The sequence below is a fragment of the Trachypithecus francoisi genome, unplaced genomic scaffold (assembly GCF_009764315.1).
Source record: "Trachypithecus francoisi isolate TF-2019V2 unplaced genomic scaffold, Tfra_2.0 Lachesis_group13, whole genome shotgun sequence".
Lineage (NCBI taxonomy): Eukaryota > Metazoa > Chordata > Mammalia > Primates > Cercopithecidae > Trachypithecus > Trachypithecus francoisi.
In genome coordinates this window covers 90,320,838-90,343,706 of record NW_022681458.1, presented here as the reverse complement: position 1 = coordinate 90,343,706, position 22,869 = coordinate 90,320,838, and the positions used below count along the sequence as shown (strand labels likewise).

The following is a 22,869-nucleotide window of genomic DNA, read 5'->3' as shown; positions in this document are numbered from 1 at the left end:
CTTGTGTTAGTAAAGCTGTAATCCAGCTCCTTCCGGATCTCCTGCATAGGAAGAAGAAAGGACAGAAACTTTTATTTTTGTGGGAGATTTATGGATCCATTCCTGAATGAGCAGATTTGAAATGTAGAACATGAATTTCAGTTGATTTTGAACTTTTTTTTTTGCAACTGTTCTACCACTGTCTCTAAAATCAGAGAAAATACTTAATCAATAGTTTGTTTTTCAGCATATTCCCATTCCCTTTGTTTTTAGTGTACCAGTAAACATTTTTCACCTGTATTGTACTGAGTCACCTGATGATAGGTCTAAGAGATTATTCTTTTCAGAACTAGTTTTCATTAGTGAGTAATTTGTACTTTTGGTAAATGTGCCTTCCAAATTTGCTATCTTAGACAAATCCCATATTTAGAAGTCAGTAAAGGTTTAAAAATGTACTTTGATTAAACTGTACCTTAGTAAAGTTTTTTTAAAATGTAAGGGCAAATGTTTCATTCTCATGTATCTTGGAAGGAAGGAACAGCTGACTCATCATGCCATTTTCACTGATTTGTGTTTTTCTTCTTTCTTCTTGTTTTGGCAGAACAAAAGCCCTTGTCTTAGAACTGTTGGCAGCCGTTTGTCTTGTCAGAGGCGGGCATGAAATCATTTTATCAGCATTTGATAACTTTAAAGAGGTAGGCTACACTGCAGTTTTCACAAGAATACTCACACATCTTACGTTTGGACATCTTTGAACAGAATTATTTACCTTTTCATTTATTCTAGGACCTAAGGAATATAATAGTCAATTTCTAAGATGTCACTGAGAGGAGTGTAATGAACTTGGTCTAAATTTGTATTTTATTTCCAGGATAAGTTAAAAATAATTGCAGTACTCTTTTTAAAAATTTTTTTTTATTGGTTTTAGAGAACATGGAATAATCCAGTTTGAAAACCGGTTTTGTTACATGTATGTGGTTTTCATTAGGGTTGATATTGACACTTGATCATCTACCATATGCAAGTTTTATGAATTCTTTCATCATAGTTACTTTCCTAAAGTCATATTTTTGCTGGATGCTATGAAAAACCTGGCAAATACTGGCACTGATTTTGGGGGTGTGTAAACTTAAGTGGTCTTGTCACAGATAAACAATAATGCAACAGATGAGTGTGGTTGAAAACGGAGACTGTCTGACCACAAAAAAGGAGGGATTACACATAGATAATATGACACCGAGGATCCTGCCCCAATGTATCAAAACATCACCACCTAGATAGTAGCTGCTTTCCCATAGGGGTAGTGGGCAGTGTTGTAGGACCATGAATAGTGCCTGTTTGTTCCGCTGGTATATGCCTGACATCAGAGGCTACTCTGAGGTGAGAAATTACAAAGTAGTCTTTAGAGAACACTTGGAACCCCAGGTTACAATAGGACCTTCGCCAAGTTGTGCGTTATTCTAGCAGTCCCGTTTAATTCCAAATGCTTTTGGATTAAGTCCCAAGCTGGATTGAAATCCACGTCACAGAGGGACTGTTTTCTCTTCTCTTTCCTGAAAGGTTCTGGACTAGAAACCCTGATAGTATTTATTGAGAACCTACTATATGCTGGGGCTGTACCAGCTACATGCATGGCATCATTTGGTTCTATAAGAACATCTTTGAGACAAGTATTAATATCTTGATTTTAGAGAAATTCAAATACATGGTTTACCTATGGTCACATAGCTAGATAAGTGATAGAGCCAGGAACAGGACTTGGTGCTCCTGAACCTGAACTTCCTTGAAATGTGATGAAGTTGTGGCCTTATTGTGTGTGAATCTCTTGAAGGAAATAAGGGAAATACTGAATGAGACAGGACTTCGGAGCTATTTCCCCTGCCTCCTGCCTCCTTAATTGGACTTACTACCCAGCTGCCAAATGTTCTAGACACTGGCCTGTGATCCTCTGCATAGGCTGGGAAGGTTCAAAGATATGAACAGGGCAGACGCTCCTCTTGCTCCTTTATTTGCGTTGCCTCCCTACCCCTAGTCCATTCTTTAAGATTTTGATGCTATCCATTTTGTAAATGCCAACTGTGGAGAGAACCAAATACTACCTTTTTTTTTTCTTTCTTTCTGTTGAGCCCCAGAGATAGTGAAGAAATATCCAGGTTGTAAGAGAATGAAGAAGAATAATAGTGAATCTTTAAATTCATAATCTGGCTTCCAAGACAAATAGACTTTAGAGACAAGAATGTATGAATGCTTGTCTGTGAATGTTTTTATATATCATGTATAAATATATAAATTTTACATTTATAAATAAGGAAGTATGTTTGGGTGGATGGATTCAATATGAAAGAGAAACAGTATGTGCTGCTCACATAATGCCCAAATCTTTATCATTAGGTCATATTTGAAAATATTGCATGCTGAGTACTTTTCACACTGGAAACATTTACTATATAGTTATCAGTGGCCCTTGTTATAATGACTCATATTATAACAAGAATCTGATTATACTGCAGGTCAAATTATATCCTAAAGATATATTTGTGGCCGGGCGCGGTGGCTCAAGCCTGTAATCCCAGCACTTTGGGAGGCCGAGACGGGTGGATCACGAGGTCAGGAGATCGAGACCATCCTGGCTAACACGGTGAAACCCCGTCTCTACTAAAAATACAAAAAAAAAACTAGCCGGGCGAGGTGGCGGGCGCCTGTAGTCCCAGCTACTCGGGAGGCTGAGGCAGGAGAATGGCGTAAACCCGGGAGGCAGAGCTTGCAGTGAGCCGAGATCCGGCCACTGCACTCCAGCCCGGGCGACAGAGCAAGACTCCGTCTCAAAAAAAAAAAAAAAAAAAAAAAAAGATATATTTGTATAGAACAAGAATAAAAGCCAGGAATTCATGAGATGAATGATAATATTTTTTCTCCTAGGTAAGATAGAGTACCTTTCTTATGCATTGTAGGCACACAGATACTTGCAGAATTGAGTTTTAACTCTTTGGTGTCAGACTTACGTATGGTTTAGCTCTTTAGGGTGTAGTATGTGCTTAATTGAAGAAAAATGTAATCCTAACTCTAATAGCTGGATAATAGTAATGAGAACCAAATTACTTTTGACGTTAAATTTTTTAGAGCTTTAACCAAAACTGACATCATTTCTGTAATTAATTAGGCGTGATGGAAGGTCTTCAGGTACTGTTTCTCCTTGGCATAGGCATTTGCATCTGAGAGAAGGTGATAGCCATGGGCTAGGGGAGGTCCTCAAATGCTGGTGGGACCCCAACCCCTGCTGGTGTCTAGGCGCTTGACATCCTCACAAGAATGAATTCAAGTTATGAGTTAGAAAATAATGTAAGTGCAGAGATTTATTGCAAAGCAAAAAGTACATACTCAAGAAAGGGGAGTGTGGGCATACTTGAGAGAGTCACACAAGGTGGTTTGGGGCTGCTGCCTTTATGGATTTCTTTAACCAAGGGATGGCATATTCACAGAGATTCCTGGAAGAAGGGGGAGATTTCTTGGAACTATGGTGCTACCCAATTTTACTGCAAATAAGGGTGTTCCTGGAACTGTCATAGCACTGGTGGGTGTATGATTGAATATGTGAATGAGCATAGAATAAGGTCCTAGGAGAAACCTAGATCAAATCCAGCACCATGTTGGACCCAGTTTGTCTTCGCCAGCTTCGCCCACACCCTGTTTTTCAGGGTCTTATCAGCCCCTAGCTTCTGCAGCTATTTCAACAGTTTCCTTTTGCTTAGTCATGTGAAACTGCTGCCTAGAATTTTTTATTCTGCCGCAACCATCCTGCATTATTCTTGTCTCAAAACCATATAGACAGACCAAGCAAATGGATTATTTTCCTAATAGCAATGGGAATGAAGACAAGGTAGCAACATGCCCCCGACAAACTTAGTTGTTATAGATAGGTCAGAAGAGCCTCAACCTATTTATCCAATCCTGAGGTGCAAAAGATGTTATTCTGTGTTGATCTTGTTTTCTGAAACCTGCAATGCCACTCACAGCTCAAAGTCTCTTAAATCCCTTCCTCTTTTTCTCCCATCTTTGTGTGAGTGATTTTTTTTTTAAACACATCATAGTAAAGTGAATTCTTTAACATCTTTAGCCAAAATGTCATTGGAATCTTCAGGTTTTATGATAATATTCATTATTATATTCTGCCATGCCTGTGCACATAGGGTTTTGATCAGTGAATAATTCCTTTTGAGCCACCCATGGCAGAGAGAGTACCGTATCAGGATACCAGGGAGGGGAGAACCAAAGAAGAGTCTTTGCCTTCAAATTGTTTTTAAAGCTTTTTATCTTTTTTTAGTAAGTTGGGATCCCATTCATCTCCCTAAGAAGGATGAAAGGATTATTTTTGTTTTTATTGGCAGGAATGAGGGGTGGAATAGGGGAGTTCAACATCTATTTTTTTGCAAATAAAGTAATATGCTTTAGAGTAGCCAGACCCTTTGGGCTTTGATCACTGTTAGAGCATAGCCAAGCATAGTAACACAATATGGCACCAGATGCTAGAAAGAAATTTAAAAGGCCATGTATCTTAAGTAGTTTATGTAGCAGGATTTTTCCCCCCTACCTCTTGAGCCAACAAATCCGTTCTGTCTAATTTGACCACCACTCATTAATTAGTTCAGATGTAAATTAAAGGAAGTTATTATTTAGCTGTTGAAAGATTTTTATGTATGATTACATCATTTTCTCATGTTTTGATGAACATTTAGAATCCCAGTCTAACTTTTTTTTCCCTAAAAAATCTTGCTACAAATCTTGTAATAGCCGAAGTGCGTGTTTTAGGAAGACAGGGAGCACCTTTAGTTTAATGGTATGTGATGGTGGCAAGAATGTTAACCCAAAGCTTTGCTTATGGTGGCGGTGGGATTGGGGTCTAAGCCTGATGACACTGAGCAAACACATACATTGCCTCAATGTATATGATGATAAATGAGTCTTAATTATATGAATACAGATAGTAAGCTTATACTGTGCATGGTTTGTGACATGCCTGAAAATATGAGTATATTGAGTAGATGAAGAGTAAATCATTCATAGTCAACAATTGTGCTCCTTGAATTCTTTTTTCTTTAAAAAACAAATTTTTAAGGGGATTAACACATCTGGTTTTGTGTTGAAACATCTCTTAACGAAAATTTATGGTCTTGAAATAAGGACCAGGGTGAGAACAAGGAGTCATCTGTTTTTTCTTACTGGCTAATTTATTAATAGCCACATGGAAGGACATATGACCATCTTCCCTAAATTGATTCTTTCTTAGTTGTATGGCAGTGTATATTTTTGAGCCCCGAGACTACCAAATGGAAAAAAATACATTTGGAAGTAAAGGGCGCCCTTTGGATATTTATATTAGTTCAGGGTCTTCTTTGCAAGAAGCAGAAACTGATGCTAACACATAGAGGAAAGGGTTGATGGAAAAGATGTTGAGGAAAGCACAGACTTGACAAGGAGCCTGGAGAACCAGGCTTGGAAAATGGGCAGGCATTCCTAAAATGTGGCTACACTCTGCTCTGCCTTTGAAGCTGCGCCATCAGAAATACCATTTGGGGTTCTGGTCATGCTTTTTTCTTCTCTTCCGAATGACATGGACCATAGCTAGCAATCTGATGGTTCACAAAACTATATCTACTGGTTAAAGACCTCAACCAGGCCCCACTTCAGATTTCTAAACACTGCACTTCATCTCATTTCCAAGGGGAACCTTGAAGTCTTCAACCTAGCTCTTGCTCTCAACTTTTTCTTAGTCTTTTTACTTTTTCCATTATATTCTTTGATATATTTGAGAAAATGGCTTGCTTTTAAAAAGTGTCTCCAAAGGTTTGGCAAAAAAATGCTTCCTTTTGAAGTCAAAGAGGAAAAGTACTGAGGTCCTGTAGACTCTACAGTGGAACAGCCACTATGACACGAGTAATAAAATCCTCTGAGGGCTTTGAGGCACCAGCTCTCCCAGGCTGCTGGGAGGTGCACCTGGAATTCATCAGGATTTCAGATCGATTATAATTATGTTCTCATCTGCTTCCGTAATGACAGCATCTGGCTTTAGCAAGAAAGCCTGAGTTTGGTTATTAAAGGTTCAGCTCCCTCCTACTTTTGACCTTCCAGTACAGAAAGATGGAGCCTTGTTGAATGAGTCACTCAAGGCCACCAGCACTCTTGTGCACAGCACTCTTGGCAGTAGTTGTTCTTTTTTCCGCCTGTTGCTAGAAGGCTTCCTAAGAAAGCTGATGTGTGGTTTAGCTACTGGGCATCTGAAGGCACTTGTGCTACACATTATTAAGTTGATTTAAGAAAGCCTGTCAAGTTTTATTTATAGTGGACCAAACTGGGCAGGAAGGAGAGTGAAGATTTGGGTGTGCTTCCAGCATCCCTCTGGATTTAATCCCATCTAATCTAACCTCTCAAGCATTTGAGGGTATAGGATTGTAAATCTAGCATGAGACCATGCTATCCATCCAGATAACTTCCTAAGTGGTAAAGTAAGGGTACTTACATTTTTCAGTCTCTCATTGAACTATAAGCAATGTGTTCTTTCAACTGTGGGAGCCACAGCCCTAGAACGTGTATGTATTTCGCAGTATCAGGCCAGAATTCGATTGATCTAATTCACCAAGATACTTCTTGTCTGGTCCTCCTTCTTAGCATTAGGAAGTAAAGTCTTAGTCTTATGTGGTGTTAATGCTGCTGAGTAATTTTTTTTGTCTGTTCATCAACTGTTGCAGTTATTTGCTGTGGATACGAAAGTACCCCACACTTCATTTCATTAGGCTCCTGGCTTCTGTGGGTCAGGAAGGCAAGCTGGCATGGCAGGGATTGTCTCTTCTTTGTTGTGTCTGAGGCCTCATCAGGGAAGATCTGATTGACTGGGGATGCCAGTCCATCTGGAGGCTCTTTCACCCACATATCTAGTTTTTGAGCTATGATACCTCTCAAGGGCTGGGCCCAACTGGGACTATCAGCCAGAGAGCCTCCATGTAGAACTCCACGTGGCTTGGGTTTCTCACAGCATAGCATCTGGCTTCTGAGAGAGAGTGCCCCAGGAAGGAGCATCTGAAGAACCACCATTCGAAGAGCCAGAGGCTGCTGTGTGTCTTCTGAGCTGGTCTTAGAAACCGTACAGTGTCACTTCTGCCATGTTATCTTGGTTCCAAGTGAGGCCCTGAGCCCAACTCGGATGCAAGGGGAAGGCAGTAGCTTCTCTTCTTGATGATTGGAGCATCAGCTTACTGTGCAGAACATGTGGGCTGGGAGAGAGGGCGGTGGGCTCATACTGTCATAGTCTGTATACCTCAGTAAGTCTCATCCCTCAGTAATTGTATGAGATTTACGAAAATGTTTATTGTTATTCCTCTTTCCTTTTTTCCCTCTTCTTTACTCAATCCAATACTTGGTTTTTCCTTTTGACTGAAAACTTGATAAACTTTTTTATTAGAAATAAAAAAGATAGTTATTAATTCTTTCATGTGAATCTACTATGGGCAAATGATATTGTGAGAGCCTTCCCTAGAGAAAGGAGCCATTTTCATAGGATGTCCAAGTTTATTTTCTGGTAATGAACTAGTTATTTCTTCACCATTAGTGTCTTTAACATCTGGTTAAGGGAGTAAAGGCTGGTATCTTCCTGATCGTTAAGGGATGAGTCATATTAACTTACTAAAAAAAATGTGAGTGCCCTCTATGTGTCAGAAACATTGATAAATAGTGGAATATGAAAATGAATCAGACATATGCCCTACCTTTAAAAGAGAGCCTCCCAGGCTAGTTGAGGAAGCAGATAAATACTTCGACAGTTGTAATACCAGGCTTTATAAAGGTAATTGCAGGATGCTCTGCAAAGAAGAGGAATAGCTGGCCAAGACAAAGTAGGGCTGGAGGCAGATGGGGAAGGAGCTCTCAGGGAGGCTCCTTCTAGGAGACGGTGCCTGAGCAGAGTTTAGGGTGAGCAAGGTTAACCCGGTATATTCCTTTCCCATTGCTGCTGTAACAAATGACTACAAACTTAGTGGCTTAAAACAACACCAGTTTATTATTCTACAGTTCTGTAGACCAGAAGAATAAAATGAGCCTATAGGGTGGTAACCTCTGACGGCTCCAGGAGAGATTTCATTTCCTTGGCCTTGTCAGCTTCTAGAGGCCACTTAGATTCTTTGGCTTCCAGCCAAGAGCATAGCATCTTGTCTCTGTGTCTCTGCTTCTATTGACGCGTTGCCTTTTCTCTCTGACTTCTCTGGCCTTTTTCCTTTAAGGACCCTTGTGATGACACTGGGCCCATCCCTAATAATCTAAGACAGTCTCCCTTCCTGAAGTCCCTTAATTTGATCATACCTTTGCAGATATCATCACACCTTTACAGATATGATCAAATTAAGGAACTTCAGATGGAGAGATTATCTTTTTACTGTGTAAGGCAACATAGTCAACGGGATCAGGAATTAGCATGTGGCAGGTAGGAGGAACACATCATTCAGCCTGTCACACCAGATAAAAAAGTGAGAATGTCATTTTATACCAAGAAGGTAGTATTTTAATAAAGCTTTAAGGACTTTAGTTTGCCCTGAATCTCCGGTTTTAAAGGAATTAGGGCTTGGGAAGGTAAAAATTGGGACAGGAAATTAAAGGCAGATCAGAAAAGGCCTCCTTGCTTATCCCAGGCTCTTCATAGTGCCACACAGCCTAAAGGGAGCAAATATACTCCCCAGTCACACTGGCTGTTTAGATTGACTCTGTTAATAAAGAATGTGCTCTTATGTTTTGCTCTGAATGTCAATTATCAGTGGGCTCAGCATGCAGTTGCTTTGATAGAGCAGGGTGTGTTTGGGGTCTGAGATTTGTGTCAGAAATCTTACATTCATATTTCTCATTCCTTGGGCCCCTTTCTCCACTGAAAGTCATCTGCTTCATCAGCTGCCGTATTCATTCACTTACCACGTCTTCAGGACTGCCCTTTTTTGGTGGTCCTGGAGGAGCTTAGAAAAAAAAAAAGGAAGTACAGCAGGGTAACAGTGCCCAGAGCCAGACCAGATTGTCACATTATCTGTTGTGCAAATGTAGAGATGCTTTGCTTCACAACTTGACTTTAATTAGACCCCTTCTGCTCCACACAAGCCTGAGTACAATTTTATACAATAGGGAGCTTCATCCTCTATTTGAAATGTAGCAGCCACTTAAAAAAAAAAAAAAACAGGGTATTAAGGTGTTGCTGCCGTGTTATTTTTATTCATATAAAAATGCGGCTGCTAAAATGCATGCCCTTTGGCAACTGTAAAAGTTGGCATATGTGTCCTTATTTCATATTCTTGGAAGATAACAAGGAGAACCCCAAGAGAAAGCAGTGAGAGCTGAGTGTTATTTTAAAGCCTGCAGAACCAGAGACAGAGACTGGCACTGTTCCCTAAACCTGAGCTTTCACTTGGGAAGTGTTTTTTTGACATTTTGATATCGTCTGGTTTAAGGTACATAAGGATGGTATGAAGCACTCTACTATGAGCTTCAGAAAATCGGAGTCAAAACTATGACAGCTTGGGCAATATCGTCGACTCTAAAAAGCATTCGAATGGGAGTTTTCAGTCTCCAGGCAGGATTTGGTTGCCATTCTGGCATTTATTTCGTGAAAAGCCTATCTTTGGATCTTCTTGGTTTGCTCTTCCTGTGTTAAATGTGCTACTTCCCCGCTCTTTCACTCCCTCACTCCACCCTGACTTTTGCATACTGAGGATACTTAAAAAAAAGAAAAAGTATTCCATATGTCTTCTAGCTGCTTTTTTTTTTTTTTGAGACAGGGTCTTGCTCTTTCATACAGGTTGGAGTTTGATGGTGCTATCACAGCTCACTGTAGCCTGGACCTCCTGGGCTCAAGTGATCCTCCCACCTCAGCCTCCTGAGTAGCTGGGACCATAGGCGTGTACCACCACATCTGGCTTTATATACATTGCTGTGTTGCCCGGCTCATTTCAAACTCCTGGCCTTAAGTAGTCCTCCTACCTTGACCTCTCAAAGTTCTAGGATTACAAGTATGAGCCACTGTGTCTGGCCTTCTAGCTGCTTTTTAAAGTAGTTTTATATTAAGTAAAAATAAAAATTACTGTTTTTGTCTGTCAAGGAATTCTGAATTATAGCTTATTTTAGCAGTCATTTAGTCCAGTGCTAAGCCCTAGACACAGGGTTATATTAACCATCTTATTAAATAAGCATGTATGGCTCACGCCTGTAATCCCAGCACTTTGGGAGGCCAAGGTGGGCGGATCACCTGAAGTCAGGAGTTTGAGACCAGCCTGGCCAAGATGGTGAAACCTTGTCTCTAGTAAAAATACAAAAAATTAGCCAGGTGGCACGTGCCTGTATCCCAGCTCCTTGGGAGGCTGAGGCAGGAGAATCGCTTGAACCTGGGAGGTGGAGGTTGCAGTGAGTTAAGATTGCACCACTACACTCCAGCCTGGGTGAAAGAGTAAGACTCTGTCTTAAACAAAACAAAACAAAACTTGTAGGTTCAACTATAGCTGTTCAAATAGTTATGAAGTGCTGGATATATTAACTAGGAAGAAGGATAAGATAAATCATATGTAAATAATATATATGTGTATGTGTATCTGTGTATGCATGCATGTCTGTATATTTGTGTATGTATGTTAAATATATGTGTGTGTATAATAGGAGTAAGTGTAAAGATTTATGTGTGCATAGTAATAAGCCCTAAAAGGAAGCAAATGAGAGGATTTGGAGTGGCACTGGGACAACTCTTGTGTGTGTGTTTATTTCTGTTGCTTGGACTATTTGATAAGTAATAATCCCTCACATGGCTAGACTATCCCTCTTGTGCAGCGTTAGATTTTCCCTCTGGTACCTTTTTTTTTTTTTTTTTTTTTTTTTTGAGACAGAGTCTCACTTTGTCGCCCGGGCTGGAGTGCAGTGGTGCGGTCTCAGCTCACTGCAACCTCTGCCTCCCAGGTTCAAGTGATTCTCCTGCCTCAGCCTCCCAAGTAGCTGGGACTATAGGCGAGTGCCACCACGCCTGGCTAATTTGTTTATATTTTTAGTAGAGACGGGGAATCACGAGGCCAGGCTGGTCTCAAACTCCTGACCTCGTGATCCGTCCACCTCGGCCTCCCAAAGTGCTAGGATTACAGATGTGAGCCACTGCGCCCGGCCTCCATCTGGTAACATTTTATATGGCTAGATTTGTCTTTTCTAAAGATGCTCATTTATCTTTTGTGTAACATCTCTCCAAACTACCACCTTTGCTTCAAAACTGTGAAACAGAATCAGAACTCTTTGGAATTTCCAACAGACTGTTGAACAAATATACTTTTTACGATGATCCCGTTACAGGGTAAGGGGAGTTTGTTAGAAAATAAAAGGCATCAGGCCAGGCGTGATGGCTCATGCTGGTAATCCCAGCACCCTGGGACACCAAGGTGGAAGGATTGCTGTAGGCTGGGAGTTCACAGCTAGCATGGGCAACATGGTAAGACCCTGCTTCTACAGAAAATACAAAAATTAGCCAGGCATGATGGTGCGCGCTTGTGGTCCCAGGTACTCGGGAGGCTGAAGTCAGAGGATTGCTTGGGTCCGGGGGTCAAGACTGCGGTGAGCTGTGATCACACTGCTGCATTCCAGCCTGGGTAACAGAGCGAGAACCTGTCTCTAAAGAAAAGATAAGGCGGCCGGGTGCGGTGGCTCACGCCTGTAATCCCAGCACTTTGGGAGGCTGAGGCGGGCGGATCACGAGGTCTGGAGTGCGAGACCATCCTGGCCAACATGGTGAAACCCCGTCTCTACTAAAAATACAAAAAATGAGCTAGGCGTGGTGGTGGGTGCCTGTAGTCCCAGCTACTCGGGAGGCTGAGGCAGGAGAATAGCTTGAACCTGGGAGGTGGAGGTTGCAGTGAGCCCAGATCGGGCCACTGCACTCCAGCCTGGCGACAGAGTGAGACTCTGTCTCAAAAAAAAGAATAGAGAAGTCATCATTTCTGTGCCACAGAAGTTTTTATTGCCTTGAAAAAGGCAGGATTGACTTTAATAGGTATTTAGTTGAGGACCAAATATACACTAAGGTCAACACTAAGAGGACAGTAATTTAAAACTTTAAGAATTGTGCACATTTATATTTGTATACCTAATTATGATTTAAACCAAAATGTTAGGTGTTATTGACGATGAATATGTGTATTGAGCTTGACTCTCTATGTGAGTCAAGTTCAAATTTCATTTGAAATTTAAACTCTTGTAAAACATAAGCACGTTTTTTATTTATGTGGGGTTTCTCATCAATAAGGGTTTTGTTTGTTGGTTTCTTTCAAACTAGCAATTCTCTTCAGAAAGAAAGCATGAGCAGAGTTCATGAATCACATCCATTCTCTTCTTTATTGTAAACATTAGTGTATTTATGTCATGTACATAAAAAGGCATATACATATGCAGAAATAGTAAGGCTACTATTAGTTAATTTTCTACTTAATAAGAAATTTATTGTTTATTGTTTCCTTAGTGCTGGCAGACTAGTATATATTATTTTGTTAATTCTCATATATATCATCTGAGGTGGGAACACAGAGGGAGAGCTCAGAGCAAATGGGCCTACTGACGTCTCTAGTAAACGGCAACTCTGGGATTTTTACACAGATCCATTTAACTCAGAGTTCATATATAGCCTTCCATAACATGCCTCACATTCCAGCCACTTCCCACACATGTTCGTATATTGTCCTCAATTTTCCACCAAAAAGCAAATCTAATGGAAATGGTTAGAGACTGGATAGATTATTGGGGTGTTTAAAATTACTGGTAAAATTTGGAACAGACCATGCTGTTTGTACAGGGCTCAGTGGGAGAAGCGGGTAGGTCCTGAGCAGGGTGATCAGGAAGGGAAGAGACCTGATTTGATGGAGAGAATTCTGGGAGCAGAGAGATTGGCATGAAATCTGTCTCAAAGGCAGCATAAGTCAGAATATATTTGTTCTTTAACCAGGAAAAATATCTGACCGGGGCCCATATTACAGAACAAAACTTGACTCGAGGCCGGCATGAATGAGGTTCTGAGGAAACAGTGGTGGAGAGACTGGAAACCTGTGATTTAAACAAACAAACAAACAAACAAACCAAAAAAAAAAAAAATGCCTCCTCTAGAAGATAGATATGAATAGGAGGGAAAAAAGAGAAAAGGAAGAAATTCACAGTTACGTAATACCTTACAGTTTAGAAAATGCTTTATATATATTGCATTTGATTCTGTGGAAATCTGCCTTTTATATAATTTGGATAAAACTTTAGGAGTATTGTGTAGCTCTGCATAAAATACAGTAGAAGGGAGAGATGCTGGAGTCGGGAAGACAGGTTGTTCAATTGTCAAATGACTGAGCCCTGGACCCAATTTGTGGCCATAGCAATGAATATGAAGCCAACAAATGAAAGAAAAGGCGAGAGATAGGGTGATCCACTGAATATGAGAATGGAAACAAGAGGAGAATAAGAATCTGTTCAAATAATATACACTTAATGAAGAGGAAAGTAGCCCAACCATAGTGAACAAATACAATCTGGGGATTTATTTTCGCAGGCAAAGAAAATACAACTTAAAAAATTTTTTTTTTTTTTTTTTTAGTGAGGGTGTAATGCCCGAGGTCAGATTCTTAGCTGTACAATGAAGGTAATGAATGAGAAAGCAAATTTAAACAGAAGTGACTGGGGAGAGAGGGACAGAGAGAGAGAGAGAGAGAGAAAGAGAGTGAGTGAGTGTATGAGAGAGAGAGAAGGATATCCAAATAGGGATTGTAACTAAGTAACTAAGGAGAAAAACTCCCCCACAGGGACCGCAGTTCAGAAAGAAAAGAGTGAAGAGACAAGGTTAGAATGGGCTAGAAGGATGCTCAGAAGAGACCAGCACAGTACAAAGGGGAAGATTTGGTCAAGAGGATAAGAGGATTCCTTGTGTGTCTGGTATATTGTGATGTAAGTTTTTGCTTTAGGTGAGAAGTTAGTCAAGTGGTTTTATATCCCTTCCAAGTCTACAATTTTATGATTCTATATAAAACTTTGTCTACACATACCTATGTATGTAGCATGTATTGTGTGTACATATTCAAATACTTTCCTCTAAGATAGATTAAGTGCTTCTTTGACTGCAGATATGAAAACAAGGTACCTAGATAATAAAATGATAGGTGCTTTCATTTTCAAACAAGAACAAAAACTGACATATCTGAGGCCAGTTGGCAGGATAGCAACAGTCCTAAAAGAGATCGCTGTGACTGTAGACAGTGTTGTGACTTTGGTCCTAAGTTCCCTTTTATGATTACCTGGAAGGTGGCTGCGTCAATCCCTTGGCTCAAGTTTCATTTAAAAAATCTGCCATGTGTCTTAAGGACCTCGGTATTTCCCTAACCTGAGAGTGAGCTGGCTGTGCTGGCCATGCTGTTAGTACCACCGCACAAGGTACAGTTGAGGACTTGTCTGTGGAAGAGGCATCCCTGGCTTGTGTAACTTTTGAACGATGGAGCTTTTGAGTCTTGATTTAAGCTTTTCGTTTCCCAGCTCCCCTGTCCTACCCCAAACTGTTCTGCCCACTGCAGCTCAACAGCCATTCTTTATTCCTTTCAACACAGTGGTGTGTGTGGCTCCTGCCCAGCTCTTTAATTCTATATATCAGTCTGCCAAGAATATATAGTCAGACTCGGTTTTCATTCACAATTGACTGAAACACACTCACTAGAAGAAAACGGCCCAGTGGTTCCTACTTATGGTCCAACAGTCACTGTCAGTCACCCCCCATCTTGCAGTTGAGTTCTCTGACAAGATGTTCCCCCCAAGTTCTGCGTCACAAGGGAGTGGAAATGGCCAGTCATGGTAACATGAGCTATAGGCTCTGTGTTGTTTTGGCAGTTTGGTTTTGGCAGTGGAAAATGAGGGCTCCTTCCCTGCCAATAAATGTACTAGCAACACATGTGATATCCTAGATTTACTGGTTCACCACCAAGAACAACACTGAATTTTTCATTTTCAACTATTTTCCAGGAATAGGTGTAAAATTAGTAAATGGTGCTTTCTATGTGGAATGTGTCAAGAACATGTTTAGCACGTTGGTAAAAGATAATGATCTTTTTGTTCCTTGTGTATTTTTTCATGATTGATTGATTGATTGATTGTTGTTGTTTTTGAGACAGAGTCTTGCTCTTATCACCCAGGCTGGAGTGCAGTGGCACAATCTCGGCTCACTGTAACCTCCACCTCCCAAGTTCAGGCAGTTCTTGTGCCTCAGACTCCTGAGTAGTTGGGACTACAGACACACCACCACGCCTAGCTAATTTTTGTATTTTTAGTAGAGACGGGGTTTTACCATGTTGGCCAGGCTGGTCTTGAACTCCTGACCTCAAGTGATCTGTCTGCCGTGGCCTCCCAAAGTGCTGAGATTACAGGCATGAGCCACCATGCCCGGCCTATGATTGTTTCATATTATGATGTCAGGCGTGCCAGACAAATTTGTTTACTTGGGTGGATTCATTCAGTATGAATTTCTGAACTTTGAGGAATATGTGTTCTATATTTTTTTTCCCATGCGGAGGATATCTCTTTCTGTCCCTTTCCCATATTCTTGCTTGAAATCTAACATTCATCTGGCTTTGGAAAAAGAATATCTTCTAGCCTTGTAATGAGTCTACATGTGACAGAGTGGGTACATCCCAGAGATAATCAGAGAACAGTTAGGAGCTGCTTCCATCCAACCTGGTAAGTACCAGGGATTGCACCTGGCCTTATTAAACAGAAGAACTGCAAGGAAGTCTTTTTTTTGTTTTGTTTTGTTTTTTTTTTTGAGACGAAGTCTCTCTCTGCTGCCCCATCTGGGGTACAGTGGCACCATCTCGGCTCACTGCAACCTCCGCCTCCCAGGTTTAAGCGCTTCTTCCACCTCTGCCTCCAGAATGGCTGGGATTACAGGCACGCACCACCACGCCTGGCTAATTTTTGTATTTTTAGTAGAGATGGGGTTTTGCCATATTGGCCAGGCTGGTCTTGAACTCCTGACCTCAAGTGATCCGCCCACCTCGGCCTCCCAAAGTGGTGAAGTTACAGGCGTGAGCCACTGCACCCAGCTGTCTTTTTTTTCTACCTTGGAAAATGGTGGAGGGCTCCTTTCTATATGAAGACATTCTATTGATCTCTGTGTGATGTGACTTCATTTTTATGCAGAGATGATACATTTAGTAGTTCTTTATATGGTAGGGTTGATTCCCAAACAATCTTGCAATAAATTTTACTATTAGCTACCCATTTATTTGCTTCTTCAGATTTTAGATTTAAGAATTCATCATCTTTGTAGAAGTAGAGGCTATTCTGTAATCCAGTAGTTTCCACCTTTTGGCCCCTGGAGCCCTTTTTATACTCTTAAAAATCCCTGAGGTCCCTAAAGAGCTTTTGCTTATGTAGGTTATGTGTTGATATTTTCTGTATTAGAAATTACAACAAAATTTCAGGCCGGGCATGGTGGCTCACATTTGTAATTTCAGCACTTAAGGAGATTGACTCGTAGAAGATAGCTGCATTCTTAGATCTGCTTCTGCATTTAGTCACTTCTGCTGTTGTTTTTGTTGAAGTAGATGAAGAAAAGTTAGCCTCACACAGAAAGGTAGATGAAAAAGAATTATGTCAACAACATTTTCAGATAATAGTGGACATTCTTCTTTGATACTATACAAACACTAGACAAGTAGTAATTTCTTAAAGGTTAGTTACAAAGTTGAATCTGAAATCATATCAGTGAACTTTTTCCATACTGTTGGCATTAAAATCTATTTGCCTATATTGCACCTTGAATGAATTTATAAATTTGTAACAGCATTCAGTGATCATTTGGAAAATAATGGTACACTGAGTTATCTAGATCTTCTAATAATTGGCACATTTCCTAATGTAATATTTTAACAAATCACATGCATTGTTTTTACCTCCAATCTCATTAGAAAATTCTTTAAATACTGGGAAGCAGTCAGCTGGTGGTGGGTACAGTTTTCATGTGTTTGAAAGCTTAGTTTTTGTCATTGACAACAAATATTGTCAGCTGTTATCTTTAAATTATAAGATGTACTTTGTTCATTTTCAAGAAAATATCTGCCAAGTGCATAAGTCTGAATCTGTCAGTCATACTTTCAAGTAAGAATAAAGAGTGGCTAGTTCATCTTGCAACTGAAATAATCACAGAAATGCTTTTTCCTCAAGACAGCCATACTTTCAATATGTGGCAGAAATGCTTTATGCAGACTCCCTATTTCATCATCTAGAGTATCATGAAGATGTGTATCTAGGGGTTGAGATGTATAAAATTAATACTTTTACTGCTTCATCAGTGATATTCTTAAGTGAAACTGGCTTTTTTAAAAAAACAAAATGCATGGCTTTGATGAATACAGGGATTACTGGTATAAGTTGGTGCACTGCCTTGATGCATGCTATGGCACTGGCGGTATTCACTCATTGTTCCTTTTGTGCCACCAGTGCCAACTGCCAACTCTGGAAAGTATTAAGTAACATCTTATTATACAAATAATGCTGCCCTCATAAACCTCATAAAAGGGCCTCAAGTACCCTTGGTGTTCAAGGACCACACTTTAAGAACTGGTACCCAAATCCATTGTCTGCTGTCATCGTGGGCTGGGTGGAAGTGGTTCCAACTAGCTAAGTGCAAAGTCCTTCTGGTTAAGACCCAGTGGTGACCGTGGGTGTTAGGGTGAGCTTGGGGAAAAGCAAAGATGAAAGTAGAAGAGTTGGGAAATGAGAGAAGTGAGCTATAGACAAACTGCAGGCATTTGCCTGTTGTTGGCCTGAGATACTTGATCTAAACAAGGGTCCTTGTCTTCAAGGGTTCTGCATTCATGGCACACCGTGCACTGATTAGATTTGTAATGATTCAGATGTGAGGAGAGCATGGGCTGACAGCTGCCTCTTGGGCAGGCCCCCAGATCTGAAATTGCTGCAGGCTTTAGACAGCTCTAGCGACGTGCCCTTGCTGTGGTTTAGAGAACATGTGATGACCCCTAGAGAGTCATTGTGTCCCTTCCCTTGCTTAAGTTGACCTAATTGGATATGCTCAAAGGATGAAGCTGTGAAGAGAAGTGATTGAAAATAAAGAACAATGTTAGGCTCCTTCTACTTTGAAGAGTCTGACTGGTAAGTCATCCCAGAGAGGACTGGAGGCCTTTGTCATGTAATCCTCAGGTAGCTATTTAAATACCATTCTCAGGCTGGGTGTGGTGGTTCATGTCTGTAATCCCAGCACTTTGGGAGGCCGAGGTGGGTGGATCACTTGAGGCCAGGAGTTCGAGACCAGCCTGGCCAACATGGCAAAACCCCATTTCTACTAAAAATACAAAAATTAGCCAGGCCTGGTGGCATGTACCTTTAATTCCAGCTACTCAGGAGGCTGAGGCAGGAGAATTGCTTGAACCTGGGAGGTGGAGGTTGCAGTGAGCCAAGATTGCGCCACTGCACTCCAGCCTGGGCGACAGAGCGAGACTCTGTCTCAATTAGTCAGTCAGTAAATATCATTCTTTATTGAAGAAATGGAAGGTATTTTGGCTTTCCAGTAGAAATGGAAGTGTATTAGTCAGGGCTCTCCAGAGAAACGGAACCAATAGGACATCTGTAGATATATCTGTAGATACAAGAGGAAACACTATGGGAATTGCGCAAGCAGTTATGGAGGTAGAGAAGTTCCATGATATGCATCTGCAAGCTGGAAATCCAGGAAAGCTAGGGTGTCATTCAGCTCGAGTCTGAAGGCCTGAGAAGTAAGATCCAGTGGTGTAAGTTATGGAGTCTGAAAGCCTGAGAACCAAGAGCTCCAATGTCCAAGGACAGGGGAAGAAGATGGATGTCCCAGCTCCAGATGAGAGAGAATTCACCCTTCCTCCAAATTCTTTTTGTTCTATTCGGGTCCTCAGTGGATTGGAGATGCCCAGCCACATTGGAGAGGGAGGTCTTCCTTACTCACCCTCACAGACACACCCAGAAATGTTTCACCAGCTCTCTGGGCATCACTTCACCGTCTCAAGTTGACACGTAAAGTTAACCATTACAAGTAGCCTTGAAAGACTCTGTGTGTTCTTCATAAGGACCAGGAGATATGAGTCTTGCATTGAAGCTAGAGAGGTTCAGGTTGGACTTGAAGCATATTTTGGAAGGAGATCATTTATGACCTATTGTAAGGAGGAGTTTTACTCTCTAGAATTTATTGAAGGTCATCTTTTTGTTTTTAGAGGAGTAGTTTAAGGGGTGATGTGTCAATGAGTCGTCCTTCAGGGATTTTACTATCCTTTTGCTTCTATCTTTGGATTCTTTGTTCAGTACACAAAATATGGGTGTGAAAAGTAAGACAGTCATCTGGCTGCTCTGTGTGCCTCCTGCCAAACATCTGGATATTTGGAAACATCTGGAAAAGTTACTGAAGTTTTCACAAGGGTGTTTAGCATTATGCAGATGAAACCTCAGGCTTATAGTCATCTCCTGGTCCAGGGTTGATATAAATGTTGTATTTATGAAGGAGAAGTGTTGACTAGGTTATAGAATACATTTAGTTGCTTAGCTTTCATTAGTTTTTGTTTTAGTGTAGTGAGATAAAGTTGTTCAGTTTCAGAGCATTTCAGCTGGATGAACACATCCACAGTTAAATCCCAAGCAGACATGAGAGCCAGCAGCCGGTCGGAGTGATCTGCTTCTGTCACGGCTGCCGCTTGGTGTATGTGTATGAAATGTCCAATCACTTCAAGAGACAACAATAACAGACCATTGACAGCCACAGAATACCCCAGAAAAGTGGTTTCATTGGGCCATTACGGCGTCAGTAACCCTCAGACTGCTGGTGCACTCAGTAGATAGTAAAAGATGGTTTTCACCTAGGACTAACTATGAAATAACTGTTTACTTCACGAGGCTCTGAAAAGAAAACGGAACTTTTGTTCTCAGGCAGGCCCTGAGAAGGGTTGTCTAATCAGTCATAATAGAGTGTGTGCCTCTAAAACGGTGCCTTCCTGCAGGGAGCCTTGCAGATCACAGGGGCCTATTGTAAGAGGAGAAAAAGAAAGTATTGAGGCAGGCGCCAGGCAACAGGGCAAGAAGGAAACACTTAAGCAAAGGGCCTTTAATTTTTATATAACTAACCCAGAAGCATATTTTATAGCCATCTCATAAGAGTCAGGCCTCAGTTTGGCTATAGACTTTGCTTGCTTTCCTGGGAGCTGTTGCTGGGGAAAGCCAGAGACTGTTACTGACCTTGAAGAGGGACAGAGAGGTGGCTGAAGGACGGCAAGTGTTCACTTCAACATCTGGCTGGCAAGATAATACCCAAAGTTTTTGTAAAACCATCTCGTCTCCACTATTGACCTTTAGGGAAAGCATCCCCTAATGGCCTCCCACCCTTTGAGATGCTTTAAACTATAGCCACCTTTGCATCCAGGGCCCCAGATTAATCCAAACGGTTTGGGGCACTGTTCACAAATGTCCTTCACAGATGTTGGAGAACATAGTTGGAGTTTTTTTGGCAGAAGTTGTGCTTTTGCTTCAGTTCTCCTTTACGTGAAAATGAATCTTGCTTGTCCTGGTTGTGGCCCACGTTATCTCTACAGGGTGTGGGATTTCCCAGCTTCACAAGCGGGAGTGAACCACATGGGGCGAGAGAGTGGTTTGACCTTTTGGTTTGGTACTCAGGGCCGGTACAGCCAAATGCATTCCTCTGAGTTTGTTTCTGTGGAGCTTCCATGCCAGTCAGCTTGGCAATATCGTGTTCTATTGCCATGCTAAATGAGAATTTTAAACGTTCAAGAAATACTGAGGGAGAGATTTTTTTTCAAATTTTTTATTTGCAATGAAACCTTTTTTTCCCCCTCAAAAGCAATCTTATCAGACCACTAAGTAAGTATAAGAAAAGATCTGGATAGTGAGAGTAGAATTCTCAAGAACCTTACTTAGGCTTTCCCTTTCTTTGCCAAGCCCCTGACTTGGAATTCCCCCTTACTCCCAAAGCTCTGTAACCCATATAGTTTCTTCTCCTTTATTTTTATTTTTATTTTTATTTTTTAGATGGAGTCTTGCTCTGTCGCCTAGGCTGGAGTGCAGTGGTGCGATGTCGGCTAACTGCAACCTCCATCTCCTGGGTTCAAGCCAGGTGTCCGCCACCATGCCCAGCTAATTTTTGCATTTTTAGTAGAGACGGGTTTTCACTACGTTGGCCAGGCTGGTCTCAAACTCCTGACCTCAGGTGATCCGCCTGCTTCGGCCTCCCAAAGTGCTGGGAGTACAGGTGTGAGCCACTGTGGCCAGCCTAAGTCTCTCAACTTGATGGGTGTGAAAACTGAAGTCCAGGGATGTTTGCTGAGCAGTCCAAGCTAACAACAGGGTAGTGGCCGAACTGTGACTTATAACCCAGGTTTTATAATCTCGTCTAATATGCCACATAGTCCCATTTCTACCCTATAGCCCTTTATCCCCATCAGCGTTAGAGCTTGAAGGTTCAAAGAGAGGCAGTTGTATCAGGCAGGACCCCACAGGGATGGGCAGATAGGTGGCTGTGTTAGCAGAATGAAGTCTGTGGTCCAGGATTGGAGCCTGATCATTTTTACTTTACACAGCATTAACTGGAATCGTGAATTTATTCACATGCAACCAGTTTATAGTGATTTATAATGAAGATGCCTCTTGATTTTCAGTGGGGTACATACTTTTCCAGGGCATATACTTTTATTTGTCTGCTGGTTTACTTAATTTCTGGTAACCCCAGCTGCTAGCAGTAGTGATCTGATTCCTGACAGGGCAGTCCAGTGCACAAAAGGGCTCCTTGCCACTCTACTCAGCTCAGTTTTTCTGTAGGTCTTAAACTTTCTCCCCACCCCACTTAATAGAGTACATGTTATTGATTTGGAAATTGGTATCAAAGCTGGTGGGAGAATGAGATATACCAGTGAATATAAAAGTCAAGAATGACACGTTTCAGTTGCAAGAATATAGCTGTTTTATTAAAAAAGTTTTTGTACCGTGTATTATCTGGCCCTTGTGGGCAGATGGAAGTGGTATGCACCCATATAGAATGTGTAATGATGTACATGTGCAAATATGCTCCTGGCTCTTGTAAACGTTTTGATGAAGTGCTTGAGTTCATTCCCATGCAGGCCAATGCATGGATTCTGAAAATAACTGAAAATTAGTGTCTCGTTCCTTTCATCCTCACCGATTTTCTAAAGAGGCCACCACAAAGGAGAGAGCATGGTCCACCATGATGGTCCTGTTTCACCCAGTGTGTGTGGGTGCTCCAGATGTGAGCAGTATGAATGAAGACGACTTTCCTTTGATGTGGTACACAACTTTTACCAACCTTCCCCAAACGTATCTTCCTGTTTCCTGTGGGATTGTAGTGTACACTTGTTTAATGACTGCTAAAGTAATGGAGAAACAAATGTGAATCTGGCCTGCATGCTTCCTTTCCTTCCTTAGAAACAAAGGGGAACTCTGGAATCCATGCTGTGCCTGTGGAACATGTCAGGAAACACAAGCCTGAGTTCATTAGTTGAGATTGGCAGCAAAGCAGTCCTGGGCCTGGTGGAGCTATGGTAGTAGGGCGTCCTTCTAGTCCTTACCGTGGAGAGTGGTCACTCTGTTGCTTTCAAGGTTTCCCAAAGCCGGAGTTTGTTTTGGTAATGTCATGTTGTGCATTTGGATTATTTTCACCAAGCTCATAGCAGCTATAAATAGGAAGATATTTAAGTCTGATTTTTTTTTTTTTTAAGATTAAAGGTATTTATCTGTTTTGTAACGCACATGTTCTCAGCAGCGATTTGTCTGTTGTGACAGATTGAGGGATCTCTAAAGAAACACATATATTCAAGGCTCTTCTTA

General features: G+C 41.3%; 1 protein-coding gene across 9 annotated transcripts in view; it reads left to right on the top strand.

Annotated features, from left to right (window-relative positions):
- The window catches only part of FMNL2 (formin like 2), a 318,596-nt gene that overhangs the window by 249,443 nt on the left and 46,284 nt on the right, over positions 1-22,869 (top strand). For all 9 annotated transcript variants that reach the window (XM_033231471.1, XM_033231475.1, XM_033231472.1 and 6 more), the window contains one exon: positions 581-674. In XM_033231471.1, the coding sequence (XP_033087362.1) occupies positions 581-674 (94 nt within the window). The remainder of the gene's footprint in view (positions 1-580; positions 675-22,869) is intronic.